Below are 22,469 nucleotides of genomic sequence, written 5' to 3'. Positions count from 1 at the left end.
TTGCAGATGGAGTACAATGTGGGAAAATGTGAAGTTGTTCACTTTGGCAGGAAGAATAAAAAAGCAGAGTATTACTTAAATGGAGAGCGACTGTAGAATTCTGAGGTGCAGAGGGATCTAGGTGTTCTTGTGCACAGGTCATGAGAAGTTAGTATGCAGGTACAACAAGTAATTAAGAAGGCTAATGGAATGCTATCTTTTATTACAAGAGGAATTTAACATAAAAATTAAGGATGTTATGCTTCAGTTATACATGGCATTGATGAGACCACATCTCAAATATTGTGTGCAGTTTTGGTCTCCTTATTTAAGGAAGGATGTAAATGCGTTGGAGGTGGTTCGGAGGAGATTTACTAGATTGATATCTGGAATGAGTGGATTGTCTTGTGAGGAAAGGCTAGACAGACTGGGCTTGTTTCCACCGGAATTTAGAAGAGTGAGGGGTGACTTGATTGAAGTACATAAGATCCTGAATGGTCTTGACAAGGTGGACACAAAAATGATGTTTCCTTTTGTTGGTGAGTCCAGAACTAGAGGGCACTATTTTAAAATTAGGGGGCACCCTTCTAGGACAGAGGTGAGGAGAAATCTTTTCTGAGGGTTGTGGGACACTGGGACACTCTACTTTAGAAGGCAGTGGCGGCGGAGTCATTGAATATTTTTAAGGCAGACTAGATAAATTCTTCTCATGCAAGGGAATCAAAGGTTATTGGGGGTAGATGGAAATGTGGAATTTGAAACACAAACACGATCAGCCACGATCTTATTGAGTGGCAGAGCAGGCTCGAGGGACCGATGGGCCTACTTCTGCTCCTATTTGGTATGTTCGTCTAAAATCCAAGATTTGTTCGATCCTTTATAAGTTCCACACAACTCTACTGGTGAGCAAAACCATGAAAATAATGTGGGGAAGTTGTTTTTTAATCAATCAAATGTTTTGATTTCCTGTAACACTAGAGTGAGCTGGGGAATCGTCTTATGCCAGCTTTCAACACTCCGTCCAAAATTCCATATTCTGATGTAAATGTTGGTCGTGGAACTGCCCATCCTCCACGTTGGACCTCCGACAGCACAGTTGCAGAAGTGACCAGCATTCAGCTGGAATTTCGAGAGCTCAGCCGCCTGACTAAAGAAGAGAAGTACCAGGTAAGGTAGATTGTGAATCTCTGCTGGTTTATCATGCCTTGAATTTAATCTTTATGATTTAACACTAATTGTGGTTTTGTGATTTATCAACTGAGAAGATCTACAATGTGGCATTAGGCTGACCTATTTCATGATATTTGATCTCTAATTCTCTGTCAATGCTGAGACTTCTAGTGGGGTTTATATTTTCTGAACAGTATTCAGTATACTTAATAGCAACCTTACTGCAAATAGCTAATAAAGGAGTACAAAAGCTATCATATAACTATCATGCAGGTCTTCATAATTTCCCTGTTTCATATCTATGTTTTTAATTCTAAGCTACATTTATTGTTCTTTTGAATTCTAATTGTTTATATCAATGTCAAGAAAGTTTAGTTTTCTCTATACTTAACATTCTAGACTGTTCGAACACACATCACCGTAAATTTCACATGTACCCACGGAAAAAGTGGGTTAGGTAATCTTACTTTTTAGATGAAAGTAGGCTATTTTCAGAGAATTTTAAATTGTACTCTAGCTCTGGTTCACTGCTGTAAATCAAGATCTTTAGGAGCAAAAAGGCACTTACTGAGCAGCTGGTCTCTTAGCTGTACCAGTCCATTGTTTGTTTATTCAGTGTGTGCATAGTTACAGAGCCAAACAATAGCCTTGTCAGATGGAGCTCTTTAATCCTGGCTTCAAGGTTAATCAACGGACACTCCTCGACAATTGAGACAATACATCACAGCTGCAGTCTGGCTGGTCTTGGAGACCCAACTGATGTTGGGTGGCTGCATAGAGGCCTTGGTCAGTCTGGGAATGGTTTAAAAGGGCCCTCTGTTGCCATGGGAGATCAAAGCTATGTGGACAAGCAGTGGGGTCTAAACGATGCCAGATTTACGCTGCTGTAAATCAACACCCATAGTAACATAAAGAAACTACTGAGCAGTTGACCTTTGCTGTATCAGTCCATTACCATTACCTTTGACCCTTTACACATGCCTGAAGTGAATCACGATTGGTTCAAACTTCATGTTAATTAAAGCCAGTAAATGACAGTCAATATCTACACTTAAAAATGACCAAGTTGAAGAAGGGAGAAAGGGACCAGGTGCTTGCAAGATGGATTGAATACATACGAGACATATTTGAGGGCAATAGACAAGAAGAAAAGCCAAGGATTAAGAAAAACATCGATAGTCCAAAAATCATGAAAGATGAAGTAAGAGCAGCAATAAATAAAATGAAAAACAATGAAGCCAAAGGCACAGATGAAATAGTCGCTGAACAAATTAAAAGATTAGAAGACTTTGGAATAGACAAAGATGAGCCATCTCATTTTTAATGAAATTTATGACATGGGAGAAATCCCAGAAGGCTTAATCGATATGTGTTGCGCTCCCTAAAAAGCCAGGAGCAATTAAACGTGAACTCCATCGCACCATCAGTCAGATGAGTCACGTTACTAAGATCTTTGAGTACTGGTGAATAGGGCCAGGAGCAAGAGAAAGCAAGAAATTTCAGCCTTTCAGTGTGGTTTTGTAGAAGATAGAAGAGCAAGAAATGTTATCTTTATGGTGCGCATGCTATCAGAAAGAGCCACAGAGATGAAAAAAAGATGTATTTGTGTGTTTTATTAATTATAGTAAGACATTTGATAACATGAAACATGAAGAACTGATGAGCATGTTAGAGTCTCTTGATCTTAATGGCAAAGATGCTGGAGTGATAAAAAAAATCTTTATTGGGAACAAACTGCAGCTGTAAAAGTTGAGAACAATCTGAGTGATTTTGTGAAGATTAAAAGAGGGTGTCAGACAGGGATGTGTTTTCTCCCTAGATTTATTAAATTTGTATCGTGAAAGTATTCTTAGAGAGATTGAAGACCTTCCTCCTGGATTATTAGTTGGAGGCTACAACTTTCTCATATCTCGTTCTTACTGTTGATTCTGAAGAGGGAATGCAAAAGATTTTGGATAAAGCAGTGAGTGAAAGTGAAAAGAAGGGGCTGAGCGTAAATTGTAAGAAAACAAAATCTCTGGTAATGTCCAAAAGAAAATCATAGCAGAATGTAAGATCACAGTGAAGAATGAAAAGCTCAAACAGGTAGACAAATTTAGTTACCCATGAAGTATGTCAACATCAGACAGAAAGTGTGACCAAGAAATAAGACGAAGAATTGGAATGGCCAAAGATGCATTTGAAAAAATGAAAAAGATTATGAATCAACTCAAAATTAGCCATGAAAACAAAGCTGAGATTCCTGGAATGCTGCCTCACCAATTTTGACATATGGAAGCAATCAGTGAAGCAGTGCAGAGAAGAATTGAGGTGAATAATGAAGATATCTTGGAGACGTCACAGTACCAATGGAGAGGTGCTAGTAAAATATGAGACCAAAAGAATTCTGCTGACCAAGATCAGGAAGAGACAGTTGGAATTTCTTGGGCATGAACTAAATCATGACTTAGAAAGTCTAATGCTGATGGGAAAGATTGATGGTAAAAGAGATTGAGGTAGACAAAGAACGATCTTTATAAAGAGCCTCGCAAATGAATGTACCGCTAACGAAGCTGAGCCACACCTCTAGAGCAAGATTAACGTGGAGCTGCATGGTCACCAATGCCCTCTTAGGATATGGTACCTGGGGAGAGACAGCAAGAGGAGAAAACTGCAGTCAACAAGGACCAAAACTCCAAAAGCAGTTTTGCAGAATTTCCAGTTACACCCCCTACACCCACATTTCAACAGTTGTAATGGCTTGTAATGTAGTGACATTTTTTTTTGCCCTGAATATTTGTCGTTTCAATCATATTTGATATCTGTTAGCCTAGATTTGTTTACGGTTATGATCTGTCAGCTTTTTAAGATGAGCTATATGCAATTTTGAATGCAGAATATTTAAATATTGGGAAGACTGAAACCATTGCTCTTGGTCCCTATCATAAATATGGTTACATACTGCTGATGTTCAGTAGGTCTCATGAAGAGATTCTGCATCTTTTATGCATGAACATTTAACATGAACATGCTTGCTTCTGCACAGGTCTCGATCCAGTTCAGAACTGACCCTAGTCTTGGGTCTGCTTCTCTTTACATCACACTGTGGGTGGTACTGTTTCCCAGTTCCACGTTAACCCTTGTTGTGCTAGGTACCCTTGTACTACAGCTACCAATTCTATTCCTCCCCGGCAACTGTTTTAAGATGGAACCTGACTATTCTCAGCCGTAGGTCCATAATTGACCCTAAGGCGAGCTTCTGAACTGTGTCAACACTAAGGCCGCCTATTTCCACCTCATTAACACCTCCCGACTTCTACCTTGTCTCAGCTCATCTGCTGCTGAAAGTCTTTGCTCCCTCTGAACTTGGCTATTCCAACGCATTCCTGGTTGGTCTCCCAGATCTACCCCATGTAAACTTGAGATTATCAAAAAAATCTGCTGCTCGGGTTTGAACTCGTACAAAATCCTGTTCGTTTATCAGCCCTGTGTTCGCTGACCTACGTTGGCTCCCGATCAAGCAACGCCTTGATTTTAAAACTTTTCTCCTCGTTTTCAAATCCCTCCATAGCCTTGTTTCTCCCTAACACTATAATTTCCTCCAGCCCCACAGTCCTCCGAGATATCTGTGCACTTCTAATTCTGGCCCCTGGAGCAGCCCCGATTTTAATTGCTCCACCATTGGTGCCTGCACCTTCAGTTGCCTAGGCCCTAAGCTGTGGACTTGTTTCCTGTGTGAACCGCACTGTTCTCCTTAAAACCTGCATGTTTGACTAAGCTTAATCTTTTAAAATGTATTCATTCATGGGGTGTGGGCTTTGCTGGCTGGGTCAGCATTTATTATTTATCCCTAATTGCCCTTGAGAAGGTGGTGGTGAGCTGCCTTCCTGAGTCCATGTGATATAGGTACACCCATAGTGCTGTTAAGTAAGGAGTTCCAGGATTTTGACCAGTGGCAGTGAGGGAAGAGTGATATATTTCCAAGTCAGGATGGTGACTGGATTGGAGGGGAATTTCCGGGTGGTGGTGTTCCCATCTTTTTGTTGCACTTGTCCATCTACATGGTAATGCTCATGGGTTTGGAAGGTGCTGTCTAAGGAGCCTTGATGAATTCCTGGACTGCATCTTGTAGACAGTACACACTGCTGCCACTGTGCATCGGTGGTGGAGGGAGTGAATGTTTGTGGATGTGGTGCCAATCAAGCGGGCTGCTTGGTCCTGGATGGTGTTGAGCTTCTTGAGTGTTGTTGGAGCTACACTCATTCAGGCAAGTGGCGAGTATTCCATCATATTCCTGATTTGTGCTTTATAGATAGTGGACAGGCTTTGGAGAGTCAGGAGGTGAGTTACTCATCACAGGATTCCTAGCCTCTGACCTGCTCTTGTAGCCACAGAATTTATATGGCTAGTCCAGTTCAATTTCTGGTCAATGGTAAGCCCCAGGATGTTGATAGTGGGGGATTCAGTGATGGTAATGCCATTGAATGTCACGGAACGATGGTTATATTCTCTCTTGTTGGGGATGGTCATTGCCGGACACTTATATGGTGCGAATGCTATTTGCCACTTGTCAGCCCAAGCCTGGATATTGTCCAGGTCTTGCTGCATGTCGACATGGATTGCTTCATTATCTGAGGAGTCGCGAATGGTGCTGAACACTGTGCAATCGTCAGCGAACATCCCCACTTCTGACCTTATGATCGAAAGAAGGTCATCGAAGCAGCTGAAGATGGCTGGGCCGAGGACACTACCCTGAGGAGCTCCTGCAGTGATATCCCGGAGCTGAGATGGCTGACCTCCAACAACCACAATCATTTTCCTTTGTGCTAGGTGTGACTCCAACCAGTGGAGAGTTTTCCCCCTGATTCCTATTGACTCCAATTTTGCCAGGGCTCCTTGATGCCACACTCAGTCAAATGCTGCCTTGATGTCCAGGGCAGTCACTCTCACCTCACCTCGGGAGTTCAGCTCTTTTGTCCATGTTTGAACCAAGGCTGTAATCAGGTCAGGAGCTGAGTGATCTTGGTGGAACCCAAACTGAGTGTCAGTGCACAGGTTATTGGTAAAGCAAGTGCTGTTTGATAGCACTGTTGATGATCCCTTGCATTACTTTACTGATGATTGAGATTAGACTGATGGGGCAGTAATTGGCTACATTGGTTTTGCCCTGCTTTTTGTGTATAGGTCATACCTGGACAATTTTCCACATAGCCAGATAGATGCCAGTGTTGTAGCTGTACCGGAACGGCTTGCCTAGGGACGCGGCAAATTCTGGAGCACAAGTCTTCAGTGCTGTTGCTGGCATATTGTCAGGACCCATAGCCTTTGCAGTTTCCAATGCCTTCAGCTGCTTCTTGATATCATGTGGAGTAAATTGCATTGGCTGGAGACTGACATCTGTGATGCTGGGGATCTCAGGAGGAGGCCGAGATGGATCATCCACTCGGCACTTCTGGCTGAAGATTGTAGCAAATGCTTCAGTCTTATCTTTTGCACTGATGTTCTGGGCTCCCTCATCACTGAGGATGGGGATACTTGTGGAGCCTCCTCCTCCAGTGAGTTGTTTAATTGTCCACGACCATTCATGACTAGGTATGGCAGGACTGCAGAGCTTAGATCTGATCTGTTGGTTGTGGGATCTCTTTGCTCTGTCTATCACTTGCTGCTTATGCTGCTTGACACAAAAGTAGTCCTGTGTTATAGCTTCACCAGGTTGCCACCTCATTTTTAGGTATGCCTGGTGCTGCTCATGGCATGCCATCCTACACTGTCCATTGAACCAGGGTTGATCGCCTGGCATGATGGTAATGGTAGAGTGGGGTATGTAACAGGCCATGAGGTTACAGATGGTGTTCGAGTACAATTCTGCTGCTGCTGATGGCCCACCGTGCCTCATGGGTACCCTGTCTTGTGTTGCTAGATCTGTTCGAAATCTATCCCATTTAGCATGGTGGTAGTGCCACACAACACTATGGAGGTTATCCTCAATGTGAAGCTGGGACTTCGCCTCCACAACGACTGTGCGGTGGTCACTCCTACCAATGCCCTAGTTATGTGGTTAGAGGTACCATATTTTTTTTTATATTGTTCCTATGAAGCACCTTGGGACCTTTTATTACCTTAAAGGCGCTGTATAAATATAAATGGTTGGTGTTGTAGAGGGAGTACCAAATTATTTTCTTGCTCTTGTTGTTGGATAAGGAAAGTTTAGTATTTAAAACAAAAATGGTGATTCAAATTTTCAAGTCACTGGCCTAGATAGAAGCATGGACCTGAATCAACAATCAATTGTTTTTTTTTACCTCGGCCATTATTATCTTTTGCTTTATTTTAACTTTTGCTGTTTGACTTTTTATCTGTTATATTTTATTCAAGCCTTTGACTCCACATTTGCTCTTCACCACATTATGGTTGCAGGGCAGGCTCTGTGATTGGACAGTGTGTGTTCAGCTCCTCCTTCTTTCCTCCTCCATAAGTATTTGAGTATCAAGCGGATCTCTTGATATTCTGATTCTTTAAAGAATCAGAACTTGTAGGGACAAAGTGAGTCCCCGTCAGATGGGATTTTCAAGATCTTTCGGATGATGCATTAAACCCCCAAGGTCTCGTCTGCCCTCTTGGGTGAATGTAAAAGATCCCACAGCACTATTTCAAAGAAGAACAGGAGGATTATCTCTAGTATTCTGGAAGCCAATATTTATCCATCAATCAACATCACAAAAACAGATTATCTGGCCATTATCACGTTGCTGTTTGTGGGAGTTCACTGAGCCCAAATTGACTGTCATGGTTCCTACATTACAACAGTGACTATGCTTCGAAAGTACTTCACTGACTAAAGCACTCTAAGACGTCCTGTGGTTGGGAAAGAGATTATATAAATGCAAGCCTTTGTGTTAATTTTCAAATAAATAATCTGATTTTTCTTTCCTCCAAAACAGGTAGCAGTAAATGAAGTAATGAAACACATTCACAAACTTGGAGGGAAAAAGGATGGATTAGTTCCAATGTTCATAAACACCAACACTGGACAATTTAGCCACCTTGGTGTCTATACACTCGGTGCCAGGGCTGACAGCTACTATGAGTATCTGCTTAAACAGTGGATCCAGGGAGGAAGGAAAGAAGCAGAGTAAGTGATACATAATTCAAATTAATGCAACCAGAGTGGCTTCTACCATTCATTTTTCAATTTCTTTATTTTATTTTATCTGTCTATTGAAATAAATGAATTTTTTAAAAAAATCTGTAAAATGTGACAACTTAATTTTTGTGTACCAGTTGAGCTAGTAGCTGGTGCTAAGCAGAAGTAGTGTGACGTCGCTCCTAATCATGCTGTCATCTATCCCGCAAGAATTTGACCTAGCTAGCTTCAGTCATGTTATGCTTCACAGCTTGCACTGATAAAAAGCTGAAATGTCTTCACAAGAATACAAGTAGTGCAGTGTAACTGGTTTATAACAGAGTTTCTGATTTCCTTGCTAATTTTGTGCAATGTGAGAAATACTACTAAACTTTGTTTTAAGTAGCTAATTAACTTTGTGATTATTTTGTAAAAATTATCACTAAAAGCAAAATTGTAACATTTCATAGTTAATGATAAGTTCTCACTGCATTCCCAGTTCATCCTAGGTGCTTTTATTATTTTGAATTGTGTGACCATGCTGAGCAGACACCGGACATCTTAGTCAGCAATCCTATCTAACCACATATTGTACTAGGAAGATGATTTATGGTGAAGCAATAATCCAATTATTATGCTAAATATTATATCAATATCTCTCACTGTTAGGGTGTCATTTAACCCATTTTCCTATTAATATCTAGGATAGCACATGTTGAAGGCTTATGCTGATTTGCATTTTTGCGTTTAATTGTCAGTTTGTTAAATGATTACATGGATGCCATCGAAGGTGTCAAGAAGAACTTGATTCAGAAGTCAGAACCAAGGAAACTGACCTTTGTGGGTGAATTGTCTCATAATCAGTTCAGTCCAAAGATGGTAAGTAGCCATTACTAGTTGAACCAATGAATACATTGTTAATGAAACTGGCTTGTTCTTTGCCACTTACTGTGCTGTAAAGCTTTTCTGATGGTAAATGTCACCTGAAGGACTGAATTAATAATTTCATCCAGATCAACATGTGCTACTTTTGGATAATTTTTATAGCTGGGATTTTCACCATATATTTAAGAACCAATCCAGTGCTGAGAGAGAATATCAACAACAGTTTATTCCAAGAATAGGTAGCCACAGTTAAACTGCCTTGAACAGGGCCACGAAACATACGAGCCAGATTGATATGGAATAACCATCTATTTGAGTAGAGTACTTAGTACTGCCATTTGTTTCAAAACATGTCTGTCTTTCAGTTGGATTTTTTGCATCTCACTTGACTCAATAATAAGAAAGAATCTATTTGCCTTCAAAGGTTGTGCTTCTTTGCTTTGTTTTCAGGAAACCTATGTGTTAAAATGCTAATTTCAAAAAGCATTCTGTGCACTTTGGATTTGGGTCACCCTGGTGACAGAATAAAAGTCTTTATATGTAGTCTTATTCCTGCAAGCTATTTGATCTTGGCTTGAGTAACTTGTTTTCTGCTAAGGTATTTAGAAAGTTTTGGTTGCACTGTTTGTTGAGCTGGGATGACCGAGCAAAGCTTGGCTACCACAATCAAAAAATGTTTTTCTTTATTCAGTAAGGAAAGATGTTCTTGTATAATTAATATTGCAGCAAGCTCTGATTAATTGTTGTTCATGGACTTTTTCTGCATATAACTGTTATCTGCTACTATGACAAATCTTGAGCTTTGTAAATAGAGGTATTGAATTCAAAAGTGGGGAAGCTATGCTAAATCTTTATAAAACTCTAGTTAGGCACAACTAGAGTATTACATTCAGTCCTGGTCACCACACTTTAGGAAGGATGAGGGGGTCCTTGAGAGGGTGCAAAGGAGATTTACCAGAATGGCTCTAAAAATGGGGGATTTTTGCTACAAGGTTAAGTTGGAGAAGTTAGGGCTGTTCTCCATGTAACTAAGGAGACTGAGGGGAGATTTGATAGGGTTGTAAAAGATCATGGAAGGTTTAGGTAAGGTACTCAAAGGAAAAGTGTTCCCTTTAGCAAATGGCATAAGGATGAGGGGACTTGGATTTAAAGTTTTGAGCAAGAGCTGTGGGGGGATGTGAGGAAGAACTTTTCCACTTGTTGGTAATGACCTGGAACTCACTGCTCTTGAGGAAGAGGACATGAAGAATGATTTCAAAAGGAAATTGAATGGAAGGAAATAAATTTGCAAGACTACAGGGGTAGAGTGGGGGAGGGGGTGGGGGAGGGAATGGGACTGACTCAAATGCCTGAGAGCTGGCATGGATTTGATATGCCAAATGGCCTCCTCCTGTTCTATGATGACTCTGCGACTCTACGACTCTATTATAGATATATGCAGAACAGAATATCCACAGGTTTCTGATGTTCACTCAGTTGATGTATTTACGAAGCAGAATGTGATAATCTGTGCTCAGATTATTTATCTTAGGGGTTTTAATGGGGCTGGTTTATGGATGTGCCAGTTATTACTTGATTAATATTTTTTTAAAAATAAATAAGCTGAAGGTCACCTGTTCTTTACTGCAGGTTCTGTCCTAAGCTGATGTACTGCAATGAGAAGTTAGATTTCATAACTTTGCAGAGACTGTCAACTTTAGTGTTTATGCATTTTTAAAAAATATATAATCTTCATTATCTAAATTAATTACTAGATGAGATAATGGGATAAGTGACTCGTGTGATCAGAGCACCAAGATGGTTTGCGCTGAAAGAAAGTTGCCTCGAAACGCACTTTAACCCTGCTACAGATTCGGAACTAAAATGTTTCCGTTAGTGTAAAGTGGATTATTATTTCAAGTCAAACCTGGCCCTCCTGGTTTTCCATTAAAAGAAAAACTTTAGAGTCATGTATGCACCCAGAAGAGCTTAGTGTATTGCCAGTATAGATTTTGTTGATCCGAGTTATTTCTTCCTTGTTTTTAAAGGATCATTTGGTGTGTTTCCTCCCTGGGACCCTAGCTTTAGGAGCTCACCATGGGCTTAATGCAGATCACATGGAACTGGCAAAGGAGCTGATGGAAACCTGCTATCAAATGTACGCACAAATAGAAACTGGACTAAGCCCAGAGATTGTACACTTCAATCTGAGTCCACACAATAGTAAGGATGTAGAAGTTAAGGTAGGTGCAATGGGATAAAAGCAAAATACTACAGATGCTGGAAATCTGAAATAAAAACAGAAAATGCTGGAAGTTGGTCTTTTTTTTAAACTTTGTTAGTATTGCAGGGCGCTTGATGGCAAGGCAAATCATAGCGAGAGGATTCGAGTACAAGAGCAGGGATGTCTTGCTGCAATTATACAGGGCCTTGGTGAGACCACACCTGGAATATTGTGTACAGTTTTGGTCTCCTTATCTAAGGATGGATGTCCTTGTTATAGAGGGAGTGCAGCGAAGGCTTACCAGACTGATTCCTGGGATGGTCGTTCTAACATATGAGGAGAGATTGAGTCGGTTAGGATTATATTCGTTGGAGTTCAGAAGAATGAGGGGGGATCTCGTAGAAACCTTTAAAATTCTGACAGGACTAGACAGGGTGGATGCAGCGAGGATGTTCGAGTCCAGAACCAGGGATCACAGTCTGAGGATACGGGGTAGACCATTTAGGACTGAGATGAGGAGAAATTTCTTCACCGAGAGTGGTGAGCCTGTGGAATTCACTACCACAGAAAGTAGTTGAGGCCAAAACATTGTATGTTTTCAAGAAGGAGTTCGATATAACTCTTGGGGCGAAAGGGATCAAAGGATATGGGGAGAAAGTGGGAGCAGGCTGTTGAGTTGGATGATCAGCCATGATCATGACGAATGGCGGAGCAGGCTCAAAGGGCTGAATGGCCTACTCCTGCTCCTATTTCCTATGTTTCTAAACCTTCCAGAAATGTACATTTTTATAAAAGATGTTCTTGCACTGTACTCGTTCCCATTTGAATCAGTAGTGGGTTCAAATGTCGCATCAAACAAGTGTTTGTCTAAAATCTTAAAGTTGCATGCTAAAACCAGAACTATACGTAAATCTCAATCAGCTCAATACACAATGGAGAAATAATGAAGTGACAGTGCATTCAACATTGCAGTGCTGTAGTTGTTGAACATTGTTTTCTTAACTGGTGAATCTTCCCACTTAGGTTGACAAATAGAATGAATTTTAATTCAGTGTTAAGTTTTATTTAATGTTGAGGCCGTTAACCGTTGTGCATAATATAGGCTGCAGTTTTGGAATGCTGAAGTCCTGTTTTCGGAACTACAGAATTACAGGCCCCCATGCAAGAATGATATACCAAAATGAATATCATGGTGTTATAAACAATCAGTTAATGAAGCTGAAACTGTAGCATACAATTTGATTAGAACAAGCATGCCAGTTCAGTGTAAACATTAATTGTTGCTAGTTCAGTGAAGTCCTTACTTTCCATATGTGTGTATCTAAAGATGTATGTAATTTTAATGGCTTTTCAAAGTGTTGTTTCAGGTAATTCTCAATCTTTTTGACAGCCTGCAGACAGACACAACCTTCTCAGGCCTGAGACAGTAGAAAGCCTTTTCTACATGTATAGATTCACACGTGATAAAAAATACCAGGACTGGGGCTGGAAAATTCTCCAAAACTTTAACAAGTTTACCAGAGTGAGTAAAATGTGCTGATTTTTGGTTCTTCAGCTGTCGAATTGCTTATAGGATACCAAATAATTTGGGGTGACACAATGAATCTGTCAACAATTCTTTTTTTAAGAGTTCAAATAATGAGCTTAACAGTTCCAGCACTATCTTGTTTTCTGGTCCAGCTATGCTGTTGCATATAAATAACAAATAGATAAATTAAATTGCGTTAAAATGATGAATATTACTTCTAAAACTCATCATTTTAATGTCAAAAGTCATTAAGAAGTTTCTAAATACCCGTTACTTTTGGGATGAGAAAGTTGTGAAGGAGACAAGAGATGAGATGAGAAGGCAAAGAGATGCAAGTCTGTGGAAACCTCTACAGTGTTATAAGGCTGATTTAGTCTTATGGCTTTCCAATGAGACGTGAAACCAAAGCACCCTCTATCCTCTCAGGTGGACATAAAGATCCATAGCACTTTTTAAAGAGCAGCAGGGGAGTTCAGACCAATATTTATTCCTGAACTGATCACTAAAAGAGATTATCTGGTGTTATTTCATTATTATTACAGCAGTGGCTGCACTTCATTTTGGGATGTCTTGAAATCATAAAAGATGCTATATATAAGACTTATTAATTTATTGTAGAGCTTTTTACAGCCACCTTCAATTTGGTTGCTTGTAACTTTACACAGGTAGATACTGGAGGATACACTTCTATCAATAATGTGAGGAGTTCTGAGAACCCTGAACCCAGGGATAAAATGGAGAGCTTCTTCCTTGGAGAGACACTGAAGTATTTCTTCCTTCTATTTTCTGATGATTTCAACTTAATCAGCTTGGACAAATATATTTTTAATACTGAAGCACATGTTCTTCCAATATGGACAACCTGATGAATGTTGGAATGATTTGAATGTTGTCCTAATACATGGCACATCTTGGTTGTGAGATCTATGATATCAGCTGGAGATGACCACAATGTGGAGGAGGTTTTGTTCTACTTTGTATCGATCACTGTGAAAGTCCGTACAAACACAGATGTGTAAAAAAAAATGTGAACATAACAAAAACGATAAACCAGGGAACAAATATTTACGTGAACTGTTGCACTCAAAATGGCCTGTTTCTACATTACAAAACTCGCTTACCACACGTTGCCTCCTGTCCATTCATTGATTCCTTCCTGCTTGCCCAATTCAGTCCAACAGATGAGTATGTATGGGTTTGTATACTACAAAGGTCTTTGCAAAGGAAAATGGCATTTGTGTATTTAATGTCTTCTACAAAATTAATGGGTCTTAAGATTTGATGTCAGTCGAGATTTAACATCCATTTTTTTTATATTAAAAGATTTATTAAGTGGTCTGAATACAAATAGGAGAACAATTTTTGTAGACAGACTAGTTTGACAAGGGTGGAATTCTCAATTGCCATGGTCAGTGATATATTTAATATTCTCCTTGGGTAAAATACAGACCAATCAAATTGGATTCACACATGACCATTATAGTCTAAAATACTGGTAAGTTTATGTAAATATATTAATAACAATTTTAAGTAACTATATTTGCAATGGATAGGAGTGTGAAATATGACAAAAGATAAAATGCGGGTCCCACCTTTATTTATGTAGGCTGGTTTACTTATGAAGGGTAGTTAGTCTAATCCATTGGACTAAGTTTATTCTGTTACCACAGCTGTTTGTTTAGAATTTATTTTATTTCCCATCATATCCTCTAACCCAATAGCACTCTTTTCAGGGTTGTTTTTCTGTAAATAAAATACTTATTGTGCTTTTCTCTGCCATGCTTCAGGTGTGGAGCTACAGCTTTATTTGAAATATGTGAATGGAAATGTATTGCCAAATGATATTCAAAGTGTTTTGCCATAGGAGCTGTTGTCTAAAAGGGTTTATTTTTTCAGTGGTAGATGATTCTTTTTCTCTACATCATATAAATGAAAGATTCAGGCAGCTTTTACAGAAAGTTGGTCTTTGCTGATAGAGGAAGGATTCAAATAGGATGCAATATGAGAATATTTTAGTCTATTGTAAACACAGTTATAACTTAGGAAATGAGCCATAATATTTCAGTTGTGCAATTTGTCTGAGGATCAGTAACCTAATTCAATCTTTGAAGTTGTTGTAAAACTTGATGGCCTTTTAGATCACAAGCATTTTGTGTGTAAGATTTTGTGCAACCAGTAGCAAATGATGATCTGATCCAGTTTCTTAATGCATGGATGATTGTGTCCAGAAATCCTTTACTTTTTAATGATTTGATTCACAATGCACTTAAAGAAACTGGGCAGTAATTACAGATTAGTTTAGAAGATCACTGGTAGTGCTATGTGCCAGTAAATAATTTAAATGGCTACAACTTGAGACCCATCCAGTTAAGGAATAACAAAAGTGTGCTTTTGAAATGCAGATACATTGAATTCTTCAGTGAACTAAGGAGGATATCGGGGCATTTTGCTGAATGCTGTCCTGCTCCCCTGAAATAGGGGATGCAGATCTATTATGTACTTCCTTGTGAACTCCATGTTAAATGCTGAAATACGTATCAACAAAAACCATGGTGGAAAGGTTAAGTATATGAAGTAGCCCAATTTAGATTCCTTGCATCAGCACTTACAACACAGGAAACCATTTAAAACATGTGCCTGCACTTGCTCCCTAGTAGAGCTATCCAATTAACGTCCATCCCTTTCTGTAAAACTATTTTCTTTAAATAGTTCCAGAATGGTTTTTAATTATATGGCTTTTTAATATAGATACTTATCTATCATTCCTTTCAGTGAATGTACTGTTATAAAATGTTGGACAGAGTTTTTAGATGTAATTTTGATCAGTTAGCAGACCTTTGCTTATTTTTTTCCTTTCTCAAAAACATTGTAAATAAAATTGTTATGTAAATTGTTTATTTCATTTAAAACATGACAACTGTATAAAAATTTTTTCAGTATCAGTGCAAATACAAAATTATTTGTCTCTCCAACATTAGTTTGTTTCAAACGTTAACACAGCCAACAAAAAACATCCTTTGCTTGTACACATCTTTGATTCAACATTATCAGATGTTACATCTGATTAGTGTTAAACAAAACGAAGCTGATGATTTTTCACCCAGTCTCTGATGATGCTTGATTCCATTTTACGAACTATAGTAACTGATGGTGGATCAGCAGCATTTGAAGCTCTGAAAGAGGAAAAATTGAAAAAAGCCTAATGTTGGCAATGTGCCTAAACAACAAATGCTAGCAGCTTTAAAAAAAATGTTCAAGCTCTAGGAGCTGTAAACAAGTTGCTCCATGTTATATAATTAACATGGAACAACTAACTGCAGCAACTCCTATCACTCACCTCAGATCTAGATGATGTGCAGCTCCCTCTATAATGAAAGAAATCACTGAAGGATTCACAGTTTTGAGGATCTGTTTCACACAGGGAAAAATAATTACTGGTTTTGCACCATACTCATCTCTATTTTAGTCATCAGCACTGTAGATACTTACACCACCATTTGCCCAGGGATCCAAGTCACCATTGGAAAATATTATATTGCTTGCAGCTTTGTAATCTACAATATCGACAACATCATGGTTAGATTAAAACTCATTACACCCAAAGTAACAGTAAAGAAAAATAAAATGTGCTATTACCATCTCCCCAGTATTGGATTTTTAGCCATTCTGGACTTGGGTATACACCCCATTTACTGTGACAATAACTCTTCCTCATTGCTTCAGTAAACGGAATGGCAGGGAACATATCTGTGTCATTGTTGCTTTCATATAGCAGATTGATCTCTGTACAAGCCTATACAAAATGTCAAATAGGATAAGAAAAAGTTGTTAGACTTTAACTGCTTAAACCCTTTTCTCCATCTTAAAATGTAGGATGATAAAATAGAGAATAGGCAAGGATTATTGGCAGGATGAAATGAGTAGGTTACGGTTGACATGTTAATGAGCTGAAAATTCTAAAGCAGGAAAGGTATTGTCTTCACGTATTAAAGGCCGCATTTATTTATACTGCAACACCAGAGGAGCACATCCTGTTCACACACAGATAGTCACTCACAGTGAATCAGTCTGTGACTCTTATCACTTGCAATCAGACAGATATCCTAAATTAAGTTGAGTTACAAACTGAAACCTGGTACTAGACAGTAAATTAAAACAATGTTAGGATTTACTACTCCACAAACTGTTTAGTTCATTTGTTGGTCATTATTATATCAGAGTATTGCTTTTTTTTAATAGGACTTTTTGCACATGCCATCAAAAGGACTCAGAAGCATCATAATATATAGGCATGCTCCATATTCCATATTAACGTTCAATATTTTCTACAAATTAATGTATTCTTCACGATATAAATAAACATTAAATAAAGTCATTGCCCAATGTGACTCTGGGGTTAAGAGCCCCATTAACTACCAACTGGGAATTGCCTTCACAAAGCCTAATACTTATACCATCAATGAATGCAATGCAAAAGCAACAAGTTTATGATGAATAATAAAGCAGGAATCTGAGTGTGGGGGCAGGGGAGAGGTGGTGTTTGTTTCCTTTTTCTATCTTTCTCACCTTGTAGGAATTGGTTTTTGCTCTACATGGAAACTCATTGGTGAGTTAAGGTCTAAAGTCAATTCTATTTTCAAGGTTTAAAGTAGGATACAACTGGTGGCAAAGTTAATAAAATATATAAAAAAGCAGCATAAATAAGTGAATAATTAATTATTTAAAACACATTAAGGATGGCAGGAGAAGTGATGTGTCAAGGCTGCAGCTCGTGGGAACTCCTGGATAACGTGGTCATCCAGGACACAAACATCTGCAGTAAGTGTTTGCACTCGAGGAACTTTGGCTCAGAGTTATTGAGCTGGAGATCTAGCTGTAGACTCTGTGACACATCAGGGAGGGGGAAAGTTACCTGGATGCTTTGTACCAGGAGGCAGTCATGCCACTTAGGTTTTCTGATTTGATCAGTGGTCAGGGACAGGAGGGTATGACTGTGAGTGAGGCAGGTAAGGGGCCCCAGATGGCAGGAGTGCGAGCCTCTGCAATTGTTCAACAGGTTGGAGGTGTTCTCAGTTTGTTTCGACGAAAGCGGGGCACGCTGGATGAGCAAAGTGACCATGGCACTGTGGTATAGGGAGCCATTCAAGTGAATGGGGGAGCAATAAGAAATGTAGTGGTAGTAGGGGTCCATATAGAGATAGGGATTGACATACTGCAGCAATGAGTGAAAGTCCAGAAGGCTGTGTTGCCTGCCTTAGTACAAGGGTTTGGGACATCTGCTTTGGGCTGGAGGGAACTTGCAGTGGGAAGGAGAGGATCTGGTTTTTGTGGTCCATGTAGGTATCAATGACATAGAACTAGGATGTGGTTGTGTATAAAGAGAATGAGGAACTAGGTATAAAATTGAATAGCAGAACCTCAAAGGTTATAATATAAACTCTAGATTATTATTGATAGCGCACATTGAAGTGAATAAATATGATCTGATAGCCATTACAGAGATGTGGCTGCTAGATGACAAGGATTCGGTCCTGAATATTGAGGGGTGTATGACCTCCAAGAGGAGGAGGACGTTAGGTGAAGGGGTAGCACTGTTAACCAAAGATGACATTGGTGCAATAGTTAGAGATGACATTGGTTCAGGAGATCAGGATGAATTGGTTTGTATGGAGATGAGAAATAATAGGGGAAGGAAGTCACTAGTATGATTGGTCTACAGGCCCCCCCAAACAGTAACAAAAAGGTAGGACAAAGTATACAAGAAGAAATATTGGGTGCTCGTGATAAATGGTCAGTGATAATCATGGGTGACTTTAATCTACATATAAACTGGAAAAATCAGATTTGCAGCAGTAGCCTGAATGAGGAGTTCATAGAATGCATTCAAGATAGTTTTTCAGAGCGGCACGTTCTGGAACCAACCAAAGAGCAGGTTATTTTAGACTTGGTATTGTGCAAATTGACAGGATTAATTAAGGACCTCAGGGTAAAGGCATCCAAGGTAGCAGCGACCACAATATGAATTTTATATCAGTATGAAAGGGAGAATAGTGGGTCAAAGGCTAATAGCTTTAACTTAAATAAGGACAACTATGTAGGCATGAAAGTTGAGCTAGCTTCTTGTTAGGTAAGGGAATTTGCAGCCATGTACGCACCTCTGATGCTCCTGCCACCAAATAGAGGGGCATCAGGATCAGTCATGCATGCAACTGCAGCCGCACTGTGGACTAAGTGCACATGCTTAAGCCTGAGCAACCAAGTCTATGATGCTTTGAGACATTTGAGAGCAGCAGCTCTGATAGGAAACTGCTTACTTTTCTTAGAACTGCTGAACTGTGAGAACTCTTTTGAGAAGTAAATTGTTCCCATATAGAGCTAGACAGTCAAAATCAAGACTAAGACAAAGGCGGCTTATTAAAAGATCTTCAAAATAGGCTTTATCTGAAAAGGCAAATGTGTGCATGCGTACCTCAATGTCCCTGAGACTTGATAAGCGCTACTAGCTAACAACTAAGAACTTCAGACAGCTGCCAACTTAGTCGAACTGAAACAAGTGCTGCCGAAGATCATCAGAATGTGAGGATCCACTCCCAAATTAGCACACTTCTATCACCTGAACACCTTCTCTGTAATCATCCGGTTAAAGAGAAAAACCCTAATTTTTCTAGTCTCTGAAGTCCATCATCTCTGGTACCATTCTGGTAAACTTTCTCTGCAACCCACTCTAAGGACTTGACAACCTTCCCATTGTTTTGTGTCTAGAATATTCTAACTGGGACCTAACAAGTGTTTTAAAGGTTTTGCATAATGTCCTTGCTTTTTTTTGTTTACTCAAAGCCAAGGATCCCATGCACCTTTTAAAACAGTTTTCTCAACTTGTCCAGGCACCTTCAAAGACTTGTGTATGTACACCTCATATCTCCGTTTCTGCATCCTCTTTAAAATTGCAACATTTTTATATTGCCTCTTTTTCAGTTCAAAGTGAATAAAGAAAAGGGCTCAAAGAAAGGTTAATACACATTTTTGTGCAGCAGGAGTGAACCTCCTAGTTCCATAAGAATTATCATGGCCGCTGCTGCCTCGGGCTCTTGCCATTGCAATCACCTGAATCAGAAACTCTGCCAGCTGGCCAACGTCCGAGCTACAAAATATTGCACTAGCCCAAAGACAGTAAGTTGCACAGGGACACCTATTTGGGCTATACAGTAGGGTTGGGTAGGTAGCCCAGTGCACTGCCCCAGACAGCCACCGAGTTAAAATCTACCCTCAAATTCACCCATTGTGACAACATCATGAAAAATTCCAACTGTTCAATCTCCACTTCTACATGACTAATATTTCACACTGTACATTGCACAATATGCTACATTAAATTGGGAAGAGCTCTCAAAAATTGTTTTAAGAAAAATTGCACAGTAAGTTTCATAAATACATAAACAATGCTGGTACCTGAAAATCCCATGCTTGACTTGCAGCACCCAAACCACATCCTGTCGGATCGGAACAATGTATATACTCAGTATAGATATCAAAGCATTTTTTGTTCCCGGTTGAATTATAAAACATACCTGTTAAATAATCAAACATTGAAAAAGTGTATAATTGGTAACATTTGCTTCACTTAATAACTTCTTCAACTGACCATTTTATTTGTAATTGACAGCTCTGTCAATTTGCAAATCACCAGCATCTCAAATGCCAGTGACAGTTAACCACACAACTGGGTTTCATTCAGTCTTACAGCCATTTACAAACAACGTTGATTATACTGTACAACAAACTTGAGAAGCTTCAATCATTAGTCGAACTAAGTAAATCTTCCTTTTCTAACTAATCTATCAGAAGTTTGCCTTGGTGATAAAAATATAAGCTTAAGTACAGTGTTCTATGATGCAATTAAGATATGAACCTCCTGAAAACCAATAAGCTCCCAGAATTTCACATAACAGTAAAAATCATGGAGTCTTATATAATTTGACAGATTTGATCACCACAAATACAGCATATTTATATTAACAATGAACAATGCATGTTATATCAACTTTATTCTATACGGTAGGAACTTCATTATTGCAAATACATTGTATTGCTAAAATGCTGATTCCTTACACATGTTAAAGTTTCAGATATCCAAGTTCTGAGCTGTACAATTCTCAACATAAAGATTACACAATTCATAGCAAAGCTGGCAGTTATTTGAAAAGGCCAAGTCTCAAACCAGCAGGTAGGAAGGGGGTGGAACTAGGAAAAACTTTAAAAACAGCATTAAGTCTATTACTGAACTTCATTTTCACTTTAGAACATAATGTTTTTGAAGGCACTGGAATAGCTCAAGTAGCCTAGTTTTGATATTTTATTGTGAATCCTGTACCAATATAAAATAAAAAAATGCCAAAAATTGGACAAACGGAAACAAAAACTGATTGTTTCCGATGAAAGATCACAGACCAGAAATGTTAGCTCTGTTCCTCTATGCACAGATGTTGCCAGAATTGCTGGGTATTTCCAGCATTTCATTTTTTATGAATGATTTTTAGGGTTCCTCTTACATTAATAGTCTGCTCAAAAAACCCAGAAGTTTGCAAATTATCAAAATAGATATGTAAATCCAAATATATACCTGGGCAAAAGGTTGAGAGAAATCTAAAGAGATCTGTAAACCAGAATAATTTTGCATTCAGCCAGAGATTAAATTAAACCATTTAGGTTTACTGCAGCCCCTTTCTGGCAGCACTTCAAATAATAAACACTGCTCTTTAACAAGTAGCAAGGATTCTTTTCACATGATTCAAACTCCTTTTATTTGTAAAAACATTAAACAGGTATTTTTGACATCCATAAACAAACTTATGGAATGCTGAAAACAAATTGCGTTGGTCATATGATGTACACCTGAACTCTTGATAGCATTTCATTTGTAGAGTTAAAACATTTGGACATGTCCAGGCAAGTCCAGCTAACATTTTTATAACTGTCTGAGATAAAGCACTATTGGAACCAAGCAGCAAGTTAGAAAACATTCCACTCTGGTCACTATACCAAAAAGGTCAGTATGAAGAAGTAAGCAGTGAGCCCATGTTGTCATAGATAACCTAAGGGAATTTAGTGTTGTAATGCCGGACCACTGGCTATTAACAACCAACTGGGAACAAAGCAACTCAGTTCTTGTATAATGGTGCACTTTCAACACCTTTACTAGCTGAACATCTCCATAACTACAGATTAATGAAGCAGAAAGGAAACACAATGTAAGCAACAAAGAAAAGCTTCTAAGGATTACAGAACTTCAAGAGCCAGCAGCAGGATTGTTGTGAGTTAAGCACCATAGTTAAATTGCAGTTTAACATATACTTTAACAAAATGATTCAACATATCAAAATGTAAAAGTAAACTGAAAATAATTGAACATTTACTTTTGAAAGACTTCAGGGCTACTTAACATTTACTGAACGTTGTTTGTAACTGGCACCCTCATGGTCAATAATCAAACAATCTTTGCAAAAGTATGCAGTCTGACGAGATCTTCACTATTATGACTAAAGTTAGTGAGCACTACAGACATTTTGTTTTTAAGACATTGGAACTTATAAAGGATCAGTACA

General features: G+C 38.9%; 2 protein-coding genes across 3 annotated transcripts in view; one reads left to right on the top strand and one right to left on the bottom strand.

Moving 5' to 3' along the window:
* man1b1b (mannosidase, alpha, class 1B, member 1b) overlaps positions 1 to 15,806 on the top strand; it is a 54,376-nt gene extending 38,570 nt beyond the window's left edge. The window contains exons 9-14 of the mRNA XM_041193160.1: positions 958 to 1,146; positions 8,070 to 8,260; positions 9,010 to 9,130; positions 11,164 to 11,358; positions 12,730 to 12,861; positions 13,533 to 15,806. Of these exons, the coding sequence (XP_041049094.1) occupies positions 958 to 1,146; positions 8,070 to 8,260; positions 9,010 to 9,130; positions 11,164 to 11,358; positions 12,730 to 12,861; positions 13,533 to 13,733 (1,029 nt within the window). The 3' untranslated portion in view covers positions 13,734 to 15,806. The remainder of the gene's footprint in view (positions 1 to 957; positions 1,147 to 8,069; positions 8,261 to 9,009; positions 9,131 to 11,163; positions 11,359 to 12,729; positions 12,862 to 13,532) is intronic.
* dpp7 (dipeptidyl-peptidase 7) overlaps positions 15,746 to 22,469 on the bottom strand; it is a 52,029-nt gene continuing 45,305 nt past the window's right edge. Inside the window, exons 8-12 of one of the 2 annotated variants that reach the window (XM_041193158.1) lie at positions 20,317 to 20,435; positions 16,504 to 16,660; positions 16,357 to 16,421; positions 16,205 to 16,275; positions 15,746 to 16,040 (exon numbers count right to left, since the gene is read on the bottom strand). In XM_041193158.1, coding sequence (XP_041049092.1) covers positions 15,938 to 16,040; positions 16,205 to 16,275; positions 16,357 to 16,421; positions 16,504 to 16,660; positions 20,317 to 20,435 — 515 coding nt within the window. In that variant the 3' untranslated portion in view covers positions 15,746 to 15,937. The remainder of the gene's footprint in view (positions 16,041 to 16,204; positions 16,276 to 16,356; positions 16,422 to 16,503; positions 16,661 to 20,316; positions 20,436 to 22,469) is intronic. The other variant, XM_041193159.1, reaches the window with a different exon arrangement.

Source organism: Carcharodon carcharias, chromosome 8 (genome assembly GCF_017639515.1).
Source record: "Carcharodon carcharias isolate sCarCar2 chromosome 8, sCarCar2.pri, whole genome shotgun sequence".
Taxonomy (NCBI): domain Eukaryota; kingdom Metazoa; phylum Chordata; class Chondrichthyes; order Lamniformes; family Lamnidae; genus Carcharodon; species Carcharodon carcharias.
Note: the sequence above shows the minus strand (reverse complement) of the source record. Positions and strands in the feature narration are given on the sequence as shown.